Here is a 14,013-nt window from a genome sequence, read left to right as displayed (position 1 = left end):
ATGAATAATAATATTTTTACAAAAATTGGTTTATATTAAAATTATTTATTTTTACTGCAAAAAGGAGATTCGACCAAGGATATTCTCAAGGATTCCCACGAATTGCATACAATAAATATTTTTTTGTACTAAAAGAAAGCTAAGATAATTGCAGTAGGATAATCATTTAAATTATTATAAAGCTATGTTTCTTAATAAGAGAGAATTGTTTATTTATTGAACAGATTGCGTGAACGAACGTTGTAAAATTACTAGTGGCACCCTTTTGATTTTTTGAGATGGTTTTATTTTTATGTATAAACTATTCTCGAAGAAATACGAAAAAATTTATTGACATGATTTTTTTTTAAGAAAATAAAATTTTTTCAAAAATTCTAGAAGTCACATCCTCACTTAAATTTTCATTTTTTAAATGAGACATTATTCATTAAAATCGGTCAAGAATTATGCCTACACTTATTGTTAAACCATTATGAAATTAGGCGTGATAAATAGCCTTAAATAAAAAATAGTTAAAAAAGAAGAAAGCATAAATCCTATTTTTTTATTATGTGCAATAATATTTGTACGAATGCAACGTATCAATTGCAAAAAGTATATTTTTGTCACATTTTATTACATTTGAAGACTTCTTTCAAATTTAAAAAATTTATAAATCAATATACATTTAATTTAAACTTAATTTTTTAATTTTTTAATCGACTAATTATATAATTTAAATTATTATATAATTTAAAAAATATTATTTCTTTACAATATAATAAACTAGACATAAAAGTATCGATAAAAAATCGTAAAACATTTTGATATAAATGGCTTCTTTTTTCGATAAAATCAAATTTTACGATAAGATACGATAATAAATCTCAGATTTCTAATGTCTAATCCATATTTATAAAGTAAAAAATCAAAGCACACATGCATCTTATAAATAAAATTTACAACTATAATTAATCTTTCTTCTTTGGTTTTTTGGGATTACGTGATCGAGACTTAGCTTTACAAAGAGGACAAATTGGTGCATTTCTATGGATTTGTTGATGGCATGAAAGGCATGATTTCATTGGTGGTGGCTGTTGCCTAAAATAAAATTATAAAAAATACATTTATATTTTAATGGAAATTTACTTAACTATACGTATATGTAAATATAAAAATATATTATAGATTAAATTGGAGATATACCAGTGGTACCTGAATGTTGGAGCAGGTGGACCAGGAGCAGGGGGCAATGGTCTAGGCTCTGGCTTACTAGGTCCTTGAAGAGGTTGAGGAGCAAGAAAAGAAGCTGAACCACCTGGATGTCCAGGATGATGTAAACTATGAGGAGGTAATAAGTCTTCTCCACGAACTTCTACTCTCCATTCTGCTTTTTGCATTGGTCTTTCAAAGTAACTGCAAATAAACCGTCTACGCGATAAAAAAATAAATTTACCTAAATTAATTTTTTAACCTAACTATTTTGAGATTAATTAATTCTATATATGAACATATATCAATTATGATTCTTATCTTTCATAAATAATAAAACTACTTACTCAGGAGAAATAAGATCTGATTCTGTTTCATACAATTCAGGTAATCTTTCCAAACCTAATACTTCTCTACGCATTCTATCAATATCATGTTTTAATGGTTGATAATTACTATTATGTATAAGTTTGGCAGTTTCCCGTGATCTATTCCTTGCTTTTTCTGCTTGATGTATTACAGATTCCATCTGTAATAATATAATATATGCAATTATATTTAATGATTTATATCCTATATTTATTTTTTTTTAGATATTAAAAATTTTTATAATAATTGTTTTTACCACATTGATATCTGCATGTATTTGACGTAATTCTTCAACATGTGCCATTTTTTCTTGCATAAGTAAATCCATTTCTTGTTTATATTCTAATAAACATTTTTCTTCTTGTTCAGTTTGTTCTACCTCTTGCAATATTCTTTGTTTCAGTTTTTCTAATTGTACAGTTTTAGCTCTAAAAGTATTGATAATAATTATCTTTATATAAATCACAAATAATAAAGAAATTAATAAAAACTTTTTATTAGTATTAATACTCTTATTTATTTCTTTGTTTGATTGTTATATGACTAAAAAATATGAAAAATATAAATATGTAAAAGTTCAAACCTGATTTCTTTTAGAGCCTCCAATTTTGCAAAAATAACTGTAGTCTCAGTAGCTGACATTGTACAATTGAACCAGGAATCTTTATTTATTATGGGCGTTCACGGATTTACACTAATGCCTCCTTGTCACAAATAATATGTATAAGAGCAGATTATAAAAGACTGATTCAAAACACACAATAGTACTTTTATAGTATAATAAATTATATTCATTCATGTAAAAACTATATGTTAAATGCAATCTAACATAATTATTACAGCATATACATAGAACAATATACAAATTAAAAAGAATTCTCTCAAGCAAAGATCGGTTTCATGTTGTTTATAGCTTATTACAGTTTACTAGTGATTTAAACGTTCAGATGGCACTGTAGTACAAAATAACGCTTATTATGCTCAAATTATTCAAAAAAAGAAGGACCAATCAAGTATATGTATTTCTAAATATTGAACGAAAGGATTGGTTGTTCCTTTATCGTAACTGTATGAAGATTCTAAAATAATAAAAAAATTCTATATAAATGCAAGTATAGTTAATTTGAATATAAATGAAAAACTAAATATTATCGATCTAATATATTGAATAATTTAATAAACATTTTCTTGCATAGCTCTTAACATTTTTTATATTTTGTTCTTCATTATCAAAATGATGAGGTGTTAAAATTTTGTCCATATTTGTAATATTATGTTATATATATATATATATATATATATATATATATATATATATATACATATATATTTATTTATCTATCTTTTTATACTGTAATTATTTATATAAATTATTTTATTACTAACGATTGCATTTACAGAAAGTATATTAAATGTACTTAATTCTATGTACTTTCAACCCTTTCAATTAATATTTTTGGTTCATAAAGAATCGACTCTGACATATATAGTAGTAAAATTGTTTCGTGTATTATATGTTAAAATTCCAAAGTGACATTAAATTTCAGAAGTTGTGAAGTATATAGTTGCTTCTCAGTACTTGATGATAGTTGGTTGGAAACCATATATACATAGAGTACTATTAAAACAGAATCCTTGATAACGAAAGAAAATTATTTGTAAAAAATGGTTGTAACTGAAAAGGTCAAGCTTCCTGATGATTCTGAGTTAACTGTTCAAGAAATAAATGTTACTTATCCTGTATTACAAGCTGCTTCTTTTTATGTAGGAAAGAAGTGTGAGTGGCAAAGTAATGTAAGTGATTTTTTATTATTTACATATACTTAAAATATGTTAGAAGTTATGTAACATGCGTACTGTTTATTAAATAACCTCTCCAAATATATTTGCCTTTAAAAAAGTGAACATACCAAAAAATATCAAAAATAAACATAAAATTTTTATGTATTAAAATTTGAAAAATATTTTAAAACATCATTCTTATCAACAATTATTCTTGTTATAGGAATTTATGTTATGTAGGGAAGAAGAAAAAGATGCACGACGTTGTATAAATGAAGGAAAAGCTTTAACAGCTTGTGCTTTAGATTTTTTTAAGCAACTAAAAAAACATTGCAGAGAAGATTTCGAACAGTATGTGCGTTGTATAGAAAGATCATCAGGAACCATGGAACTCAGCAAGTAAGATCATTTCTAAATTATAAATATAAAGCATAATTCAAAGTAAATATTGTATCATAGATGTCGAAAAACTCAAGCAGTTGTGGATAAGTGTGTGTTGGATAAACTCAATATTGAACGACCTGCTTTCGGATACTTTTGTGAAGCCAAAATACATGACTCTTCAAGGCCACGGCCTAAAGAAGAAGTTCCTGAATTCCCAGATGCACTGCCACCATTGCCAAAGGGAAAACCTGAAGTTCCTGGCAAATATGGTAGCCGATATCTCTTTTCCTAAATTGCTTATTTAATAAAGTTAGCATATTAGAAGTTGTGTAAAACTTATTTAACATTATATGACAACATTATAATAACATTTAATTGTTGTCTATATGTTGTATTAATATGTAAAAATTTTAACGGACAAATAAATTTCATTCACGAAAAGTGTAAAATTCATTCAGTATATGAAACAAATGAACTTCAGTATATTAAAAAAAAAGCTGATTCTTCAAATAATATGTGGAAAAGTAAATTTCAACTATAAAAATAAAGGTAATAATTAACAAGAATTATTTTACATATTATACTTTACATTATGAAAAGAAAGTTAAAAAATTCTTGATAGATTAATATCAATAATAACAATTTTAGTCAACTTAAATAATATTACTTAAACAGTATTACTTCTCAGTATCTTATCTTTTGATCTTCTAAAAATTATTTATTATTTATTATTTATTATATTAAAAAAATAATATAAGCAATTGTCATAAGAGATATATATTAAAGGGAACACCACCTGTACTTTATTGTAAATGAAAAAAATTCTGTTGACCTGTACACACGGCAAAATGCATAAAACTTGTTGCCGATAAAAGAAGTACGCACGGAATTGATATTTAAGATACAATACATTTGTATTTACAGTGTACATATAGTTATAGTCAATTAATTTATATATGTACATATAAACGGTGGGTATGACGTTTGAGGCACTCAGCATTTCTCTCTAAATTCAACTAGTTCATCATAAAGCATCATGAAAGTAACAGTTTCAGACTTCATAAGAGAAACGATGTGCACACATTGGAAGCTCTGCTCTTGCTGTTTATTTAATAAGTATTTGGTATTATAGACTTAATCCCTTGTGACTCATATGTTCATTCAGTCTATCAATGACAAGGAGATGATAGATCCTTATGATATTTGCAGAATCTACAAATCATAATGATACATTATGTGTTAGCTCCATGTAATATCATATCCACTCCAATTTGTAGCTGGTGCCAAATGAACTCTTCTACCATTGTAAAAGAATGTAACAACACCTCGATATCCTGTTCTTGGTACACCACTCTGAAATATTGATAATAATTTCAAATTTTAATCAGTAATTCGTAATTAAATTTTAATATAATTTGGTAATAATTCATCATATAGCTTTTATTACCTTAAAATCATCCATTAAACCAAGCATTTTTGCAGTATTTTTATATGACAAACGTGTATAATATAGTATTCTAACAGGACCTGGTATAATTATATGTCCACTTTTTAATTCAGAGTAAGTAATTACTGTAGAATGGTATACTTCATTCATAAAAGATACATCATAATTATCCTGAAAAATACAAGAATTTTATCAAATTTAAAAAAAATAATTTTAAAACTTATGTTTTTACATACAAAATAAATTAAAAAAAGAAAAAATAAGAGAAACATATACATTATTTATCTAAAGGACATAAAAGTCTTTTTATAATAAATTATTTCTTACTTTTAGCAAGTAGGTTAAATTCATCTTGGTAAAAGGCACAGATTTTTCGTTCAGCTTGATAAATTTCAAATGTTTTTCAAAGAATAATCCACTATATAAAGGAAAAAAAAAACAATAAAATTAAAACATTTGGACATATTAATACATATAACATTATAGAATAATAACTACTAAACATACTTGCTAACTCCAATTTTTCCAAAAGTTCTTGTCCTTGATATTTCTGGTCGAATACAGGCTCTATTTTTTCGCTGTTCTGGTTGTCTTATCCAGTCATCCCAGTACCTATAATATAAATAAAATGTACTTTATAAAAATAGTTCTGGAATTTATATTTATGAAGATACATCTAATCTAATTGAATACTTTTTCTAATTTTTTATTTGTACATTATATATTCAGAAAAAAACTGTTATTTTCTATTTGTATAGAAACCAAACAATTTGAAAGAAAAAGTTTATCAATAATAACCACTACCAATAAATACATTTTGCTTACGATTTGGGCCATTTAGGTGCAAGCTCTTGCCATAACTGGCGTGTCAACATCCAGCCTAAACCAGGAAAAAAATCTGTCCTATATAGTAAGTGTGGTGCATGCTCATCCACCAGACCAGATTTACCATTATCGTTCCATGCCGAAACACACCACAAGGAATGATCAGACACTAGTAGAGGATAAGTACCCAAAAAGTACTCAAAAAAATCAGGAGCTATGTCCAAATCGTCTAAACATATGTTCATAAAAATGAAAACACCACATATTTTTTCTTTATGCATAGAAATATTGACTAGCTACCTTCAACTACAATTGCTGTTTCATATCCAAGCTCAAAAAATACTTGATTTAATGCCCATCCATAATGACGTGCAATTTTAAAGTATCCTTTGAACTTTTTTTCTTTAGGTGGAATGTCTATGTCTGATTGGTCAGGTTGCTGAAATAAATCATATGGCAACTATATAATATCTCCATAATAATAAAATATTTTTGCACAAGACTGATAAAAATTATAGAACTGTAAAAAGAAAAAATTGTAAATAAAGAAAATTGTAATTAAAAATGATAAAATTATAGAACAGTACCCGAATGTGCAGTATTTTATCTCCATATTTAGAAATAACTTCTGCAGTTTGCTGATGTTCACAATCTTGTGACACAACAATTGGAAATTGCACTGCACTAGGTCTTAAGTTTATTAATTGATCTAAGCATCTCTGAACAGTGATGCGATTGCATGAAAAGACTAATACAGCTATTATTGGATCTCCATTTGGTAAAGATTTTTTTGACTTCATTATTCTCTCTGCCTGTAAAAGAATTAAATGAAGTAAATGTAGGAAATGAAATGAAATAGAATATACTAATGTTAGACATATACTTAAATAAGTACAAGGTCAAATATTATTTAAGAAAACTATTAATTACAATGAGATGTAAAGATAAAGTTTTATTACAACAAGTTATACAATGACCTTTGTAGTTTGTTGAAAATCCTTAAAATCTGTCCATTTCTCTTTATAATCATTCTTTTCAAGCAATTGTTGTTTAATATTGCTTTCATGTTGTTCATTATTCTTTGGAGTGGCTATTGTTGTACGAGTAATAGTCAATTTCTCTATTAATTCTAAAAAAAGAAAAAAGAAATTATATCTAAATTTAACATGAAGAAAGTAAACATTTAATTTAATTTAAATGTAGTTATGTTTCTTTATATACTTACTTTTACTATATTTATTTTCCTCAATATGTTGAAAAAATTCTTGGTTCACTGCAATTTGTTGCTTTACTCTTTCTTCCAATCTGCTAATTTGGTTTGAAAGTTTATTTTGCTATTGATAAATAATATTATTATTAATTCCATATATATATATATATTAAATATTTTTATTTTTAATTATTGTCATTTTTTTTATAAATAAATTAAAGATTTAAAATCCTTCCAAAATAATCTATTATTGATACTTTTTATCAAATTAATTACATAGATAAAATCTATATTCATTATTCTATATAATGATAATTCTATATATTATATTTAAAAAATTACTCATTATTTTAAAATGCATGAATGATTAAATTATAACAAATAATGAATTAATTACCTTTTCTTGATCCCTGCCTGATGGTTGATCAAGAAATAAAAAATATGTAATCACACCCCATAGGACAAGAGATCCAAAAATAATACCAACTGACCTGTTCCGCATGGCAGAACCAGAAATGTCACCTCAACTGTAACAAGTATTTAACATACATTACATTAAAAAGTAATAAGAATAAGTAACAAACATTTGTTTAATATTATTTTTATTATCACTATTATAACTTCAATTTATACTCAACTATATATGTTATCTCTATATTTTTATATATTTCATTTAACAATTACCAACAAGATAATTAAAAAACAAACATAAAAAATATATTAAACACAATTATAGGTTACTTACCATTCTTTTACTGAAGGACTTCTCTACGATCTCTTAAGTAATCATGTATTAGTTGGATTGAACAAATGCAATCATATTTAGTATAGTGCATTGATAAGATTTTAAATTTAATTTTCTTATTTTATATAGTTTTGACAAATCAGGAGTCAACGTATAAAATAAACTGGACACGGCTGTCAACGTAATGTCACGCGTACCGATATCTTACACGCAATACAAAAAAATATTTAGTGCGATTCTCGATCGATTGTATTAAAATCGATATTGTCACTTCGAGTTCAAGATGTTTATCTATTGATATATCGACTTCGTACTCGATTTTTCAAATGCCTGAAGTTTCCATCTGTTCATACGTGTTAATTTAGATCTATCTTTCTAAATATTTCTTAGTATGTTGTATGTAAAATGTTTATATAAAATAATGTGAAGTACAATTTTCATTTGAAAAATTACAAATTAATTGTACAAAATAATATATTTAATGAGTTAATAGTGGTTAGTAACTATCCTGACATCGAGATTTTATTTGTAACAAACAATTTTTAATTTTTTGTTATAATTAGATTAATTAATAAGAAATCATAGAAACATAAACTTTAAATCACGATATCTTCCATGAAATAATATTATTTCCTCATTAAAATGATTTCAAAATTGTTATGTACTGATGTTCTTGCTATACATTCTATAGATGATTATATATTTGTAGGTTAGTGAACATTAAAAATTATTTTTAAAACAATTTGTTTTATGCTTTTTATAAATTGTTCTTATATTTTACTTGATATAATTTTATAGGTATAGGATGTATTCTACATATTTTTAAAAAATATGAAATTTATGAATTAGAGTACAAGCTGAATTTTAATTCAAATAATATACATGGTATTCTAAAAGCATCTAATAATTATTTAATTGTATTTGGAGCTAAATGTTTGTGTATTTATGATATTGATAAAACAAAAGATACACTATTGTAAGTATTTATATATTGTATTTTTTATATATAAGATCTTCTAATTTCTACTTTCCAGATTGAAACAAACTTTTGATACAATTTGGTTTAATGATTGGATAATAGCTGTTAAATGTTTGAATATTGATACACAGATATTTTTAATCATTTTATTTGCACATAATAATGTATATATATATGATATTTCTAACAAAAAGTACCAATATATATGGTGTGAAGAAAAATGTATACTGTATCCTTAATGTTGTATATTAAATAACATCATAAAAAAGCATTACAAAATTAAATAGTATTAAAAAGCAATATTAAACTTTTTTCTTAATCTAAGCACAGCTATGGTGGATCTATATCAGGTGAAACAATTCAGGATTTAGTAGTATTTAGTGGAACTGTATTTCAGGAGATATTAATATGGAAATTAAACTATGGAACTGCTCATGATAAAAATATGAAAGTACTACACCGTTTAATTGGACACAAAGTTAGTATATAAATATTAATTTTCATATAATTTTATGGTATAAAATATATCAATATTTATATATTTATAAGAATAGTCAATATTTTTTTTAATAATCTTTAGTAAATTTATATTGCAGGGGGTAATTTTTTCTGTTATTTATGATCCAAGTGCATATTTTATCTGTTCTACATCTGATGATAGAACGGTTAGATTATGGAAAGTTATAGACAATAATTCGTATTCCAATATAGATAAGTCTTTGGCTTGTAAAAATTATATTGATTGGGAAAAAGCTGAAGTTAAATTAGTAAAAACAATGTTTGGGCATGCTGCTAGAGTTTGGAGAGCAATAATTAGAAATGGTGTTCTTTTTACTATAGGTGAGGTAGGTGCATTTTTTCAAATGATGTCACATATAATGATAAATAAAAACATTAATATCATTATTTTATGTTTTAGGATTCGTTAATATGTATTTGGTCATTAAATGGTACATTACTTAATAAACTATTTGCACATCATGGAGCACCAATATGGAGTATTGATATTTCAGAAGATAATAAGACCATATTTACTGGTGGTGCTGATGGTGCAGTACATATATGGCCATTTATAAGTGCTCCAAGCAATAATTTGCAGATAATATCATTATTTAAAACAGATCATGTTCCTAAATATATATCTTATTTAAACAGCGGAACATTATTAATTTTTCATGAAGGAGGCATGCTGACATGTTATAACAATGCACTTGTTCTTAGAGAATCTTTGTATTTAGAAAGATATAGTACTTATTGCATAATGCAAATTTCATCATGTAGACGTTATATTAGTTTTGCATCAAGGGATGGATATATAACAATATACACAGGTATGTATGTGTATATATATTTGTGTAATAATAATATAAATTAAATTTTATTATTATTCATATATAATTATACTTTTACATTTTTATTATTGTAGAAATAAACAATGAAAACAAAAAATACCTGCATCAGATATTAGAGGCAAAAGTAATGGAATCAAAAATATTTTCTTTACAATGGTTAAAAGATGATACAATGCTAGTTTGTGGAAAAAATGGTTGTTTACAAATACTTGCAATTACACTTGATAGTATGTATACTAAGTAGATATTCATGTTTATATAAAAGCTCTTATAGTTTATCTTATAATACAATTTTTTTAAACAGATGAACTATACACTCATAGTGAATATATATTACCTCCAACTCGAGAATGTTGGATAACAGCTGCTATAATTTATGAAAATTTACTTATATGTGGAGATAGAGCTGGAAGTCTTCATGTTTTTGAAATACACAATCAGTTTTTAAACAAAATAAATTTAGACAGAAATATTGGAAAGCCAATACAAACTATTTATAAAGTTCATGGAAAAATAGGTATTCAATTGTGTGCTGTTATAAAAAATAAATTGATAACAGGAGGACGTAATGGTATAATAAGATTTTATGATATTTGTCATGAAAAGAAAAGTTTTTTACGTACTTTGTATTGCATAAAAATGCCAATGGATTGGATTAGTAACATATTAGACATTGGCAATGATATTCTCATAACTGGATTCAAAGAAGTATATAATCTTTATTATACATACATATATACTTTTTGATGAATCATAAAATAGTAATCAATAATTATAGCAAATATATCCAAATGTTACTCTTTCTCTATCTTTTTTGATAAACTTGTTCTTCTATTGCCTCATATCATCTAGTTAATCTCTATTTCTCTATTTTATGACTCACATTACATAAAATATATACAATAAATTAAAATATATAAGAAATATATACAATAAATTAATGAAACTTTTTATAGGTTGAATTTATTATATATAGTTTACATCACCAAAGAATAGCTTTAAAAAATTCTTGTGGAGGTGGACATAGATCTTGGGATTGCATGGTATTACATGAAAATATTAAATTTGCATATATTAGAAATAAGCAAATTTATTTATCCAGTCATCAACTGAATTCTCTGTTTTTATCTACACCTACTATATTGGTATGGATTAAAAATATATTATAAAAAATGTATACATAATTTATAATACTTTTGCATCTTTTAGAGTGGCTCTCATGTTAAAGAAATTTATAATGTACAACCTATAATGAATCTGACTGATCATACGATTTATATATCTGGAGGTGAAGACTGCAAACTTCGTCTTACATATATTTATAAATCAGAATTAAAAAGAAAAAACTATACATTCCAAACATTAAGCATTATGGATGGACATATTTCAAGTATAAAGTCAATAGCTACTGTAAATTTAGAAAGCACAAAATTGAACGGCACATATTTAATTTTCTCATGTGGTGGAAGAGCTCAAATAAAATGTTGGCAAATGGATATAAGATGGGATAAAGATTTATTATTTAATGAAAATGTTTCTTGCGTTGATCTGAATACTCATATGCTATTTGGAAAAGATCAGAACCGTAGAAAATATTGGCAAAAAACAAAGCAATCTTACGCGATTGAACCTGAAACTCGTTATATGGATATTAAGACTTATTATCCTTCTTATAATCCAACTTATATATTTCTACTTATAGCCTGTGCTGATGGATATTTAAGGTAATATATTCATAAAGGCAAAAAAACAGTCTATTTTTTTATATAATACATTTATGATTATTTTGTATATTGATTTATATTTCTTTTTCAGGATATTTATTTATAATATTGTTACAAGAGATATTCATCCTATATTATATACTAAATGTACTACTCGTTGCATTTTAAAAGTGCATGTCTTGGAATTAAAAAAAAAAATAATTATATTGACTATGTCAACTGATGGTATTGTACGTTATTTTAATTTCACTGAGATTTTTTCTGAAGCATTTAAAAATGTGAGCACCGGTCATTGTAGTTTACAAAAATTTGATATAATGCCTTTTGCATCAATGCAGTTACATCAATCAGGAATTAATAGTTATGATTTGAAACATATAACAGAAGATGAATATCTTCTAGTTACTGGAGGTGATGATAATCTTCTCTGTCTTGTTTTATTTCAACTTTTTATTTTAGAGGACAAAACTATTTCTATAGAAATACTATCAAAATACGAAACTTCATCAGTACATTATGCACAGATTACAGGTGTGTAAAATACAATTAGTATAATGTTCTATTATATAGAAATATAATACATTGGTATTGTTTTATTTTCTTTATAGGTGTTAAGTTAACCAATAACAAAATATTCAGTGTAGGTATAGATCAACAAGTTATTATACATACTTATTCCTGTACAAATAATAAAATATCAGCCCAAGTATTATCCATAGAATTAACATCTGTATCAGATGTACAAGGAATGGTATTATCAACTTATATAAAGTAAGATTTATATTTTTTATAAACACTTCTGAAAGAGTTATAATGTAAATTAATCACATACAAGGAAAAACTCTGCATACAGTATTTTATGTGATAATATTATTTCAGGTCTAATGATATATTTTTATGTATATATGGAAATGGCTTTGAATTTTTATCTGTATGAAATGATTCAAAATGTATATTTTACAATATATATTACCTAAATATATATATATTTGTAATATAAATATAAAGATTATTTATACGGTACGGACCTAATTCTTAAACAATTTTAATCAACGAGATCTCATTTTAAAAGTGAAGATTTAAGCGATAACAATGTTTTTTCGATTTTTGGAATTTGTTTTATTTTCTTTGAAAAACAATGTATCAAAAAATATGTTTCTTCGGGAACAATTGATGTATAAAAATAAAGCTTTTTCAAAAATTTGGAAAAGTTATATCATCCACTCAATGATTTGTTTCTCAATGATCTAGCCTGGAACAGAAAAATAATAAGAGAATAAGAGAAAATGAGAAGAAAAGAAACTAATAATTTCATAGTTATTCTATTGCAATAAATTCTATAAAAATTTGTTTACAATCTTTTTACAGATAACCATTATGATCGTGCCTTACCAATTTATAACGAGATTGAGTCACTTCATTTTCAACTTACTTCAATATCAACTTATTTCATTTTCATCTTCCTATGGATCATCCTCTTTCAATTTGGAGTTACATTGCGAAAGAGTGTTTTAGATCCCTTGCAGAACTTCTTACTTCACAACGCGTAGAACATAGAATAAGTTAATCAATTTTTAGATTAGGATTCTCAGCAATTAATATATTAATTTTCGTTTTTCTTCCTGTTTCTTCTCTATTTTTTGTTTCAGGATGGTTTTAGAGTTGTGTTAGATTTATCGGTTTTCTTTCATGCTTTAGAATCAGGAACGGTTTTATATTGACGATAGTTGTCGAATGCGTTCCATAATTGTGGTTGGTTAGGGTACGAAGCAAAGAAGAGGCTATATGCCGAAGAGACGAGGCCCCCACAAATTGTGGCTCAAGAAGGTAACTAGTAGATTATTCTTATTTTCGAAGGTTCCACAGAACACTTCGAAAATAGCTCTTAGTCATATTTTAATTTTATCATGTTGTTACTCAAAATACTCTTATACGGTAGTAAAGTAGATTTGAAATGATACTGAAGAACTGTACTGAAGAACTGTACTGAAGAACTGTACTGAAA

The 14,013-nt window shown here is 25.5% G+C and overlaps 4 protein-coding genes across 8 annotated transcripts; 2 read left to right on the top strand and 2 right to left on the bottom strand.

Moving 5' to 3' along the window:
* Positions 1-158: 158 nt before the first annotated feature.
* Positions 159-2,671, bottom strand: LOC127064080 (zinc finger C4H2 domain-containing protein). Of its 3 annotated transcripts, none has more exons than XM_050994610.1 (5): positions 2,144-2,671; positions 1,817-1,988; positions 1,539-1,720; positions 1,186-1,410; positions 159-1,080 (listed from the first exon to the last, which is right to left on the bottom strand). In XM_050994610.1, exons 1-5 carry the CDS (start codon positions 2,200-2,202, stop codon positions 951-953), a joined length of 768 nt encoding a protein of 255 aa, XP_050850567.1. In that variant the 5' UTR covers positions 2,203-2,671; the 3' UTR covers positions 159-950. The 3 variants fall into 3 exon arrangements, with proteins under 3 accessions (XP_050850567.1, XP_050850570.1, XP_050850568.1); XM_050994613.1 differs by having other exon boundaries at positions 1,186-1,395; positions 2,144-2,667; XM_050994611.1 differs by having other exon boundaries at positions 1,195-1,410; positions 2,144-2,651.
* Positions 2,672-2,941: 270 nt separating this feature from the next.
* LOC127064082 (NADH dehydrogenase [ubiquinone] 1 alpha subcomplex subunit 8) lies at positions 2,942-4,167 on the top strand. Of its 2 annotated transcripts, none has more exons than XM_050994614.1 (3): positions 2,942-3,354; positions 3,566-3,741; positions 3,785-4,167. In XM_050994614.1, the coding sequence occupies exons 1-3, from the start codon at positions 3,226-3,228 to the stop codon at positions 4,029-4,031; spliced, it is 552 nt and encodes a 183-aa protein (XP_050850571.1). In that variant the 5' UTR covers positions 2,942-3,225; the 3' UTR covers positions 4,032-4,167. The 2 variants fall into 2 exon arrangements, with proteins under 2 accessions (XP_050850571.1, XP_050850572.1); XM_050994615.1 differs by having other exon boundaries at positions 2,953-3,354; positions 3,802-4,167.
* A 337-nt stretch (positions 4,168-4,504) lies between these two features.
* Positions 4,505-8,138, bottom strand: LOC127064074 (alpha-1,3-mannosyl-glycoprotein 2-beta-N-acetylglucosaminyltransferase). Its single transcript, XM_050994600.1, has 11 exons — positions 7,954-8,138; positions 7,606-7,735; positions 7,224-7,332; positions 6,976-7,127; positions 6,586-6,810; positions 6,299-6,437; positions 5,999-6,227; positions 5,681-5,785; positions 5,501-5,591; positions 5,174-5,344; positions 4,505-5,079 (listed from the first exon to the last, which is right to left on the bottom strand). The coding sequence occupies exons 2-11, from the start codon at positions 7,708-7,710 to the stop codon at positions 4,966-4,968; spliced, it is 1,440 nt and encodes a 479-aa protein (XP_050850557.1). The 5' UTR covers positions 7,711-7,735; positions 7,954-8,138; the 3' UTR covers positions 4,505-4,965.
* A 105-nt stretch (positions 8,139-8,243) lies between these two features.
* On the top strand, positions 8,244-13,876 carry LOC127064067 (WD repeat-containing protein 6). 2 transcript variants are annotated; one of them, XM_050994588.1, is made up of 13 exons: positions 8,558-8,662; positions 8,752-8,929; positions 8,988-9,161; positions 9,263-9,410; positions 9,529-9,777; positions 9,852-10,263; positions 10,359-10,511; positions 10,589-10,992; positions 11,241-11,429; positions 11,494-12,008; positions 12,100-12,539; positions 12,617-12,779; positions 12,888-13,876. In XM_050994588.1, the coding sequence occupies exons 1-13, from the start codon at positions 8,596-8,598 to the stop codon at positions 12,943-12,945; spliced, it is 3,150 nt and encodes a 1,049-aa protein (XP_050850545.1). In that variant the 5' UTR covers positions 8,558-8,595; the 3' UTR covers positions 12,946-13,876. The 2 variants fall into 2 exon arrangements, with proteins under 2 accessions (XP_050850546.1, XP_050850545.1); XM_050994589.1 differs by lacking the exons at positions 8,558-8,662; positions 8,752-8,929 and adding an exon at positions 8,244-8,448.
* Positions 13,877-14,013: the final 137 nt, after the last annotated feature.

The sequence above is a fragment of the Vespula vulgaris genome, chromosome 5, assembly GCF_905475345.1.
Source record: "Vespula vulgaris chromosome 5, iyVesVulg1.1, whole genome shotgun sequence".
Classification (NCBI taxonomy): Eukaryota; Metazoa; Arthropoda; class Insecta; order Hymenoptera; family Vespidae; genus Vespula; species Vespula vulgaris.
The sequence above is the reverse complement of the archived record's forward strand: the minus strand, read 5'-3'. Positions and strand labels throughout refer to the sequence as shown.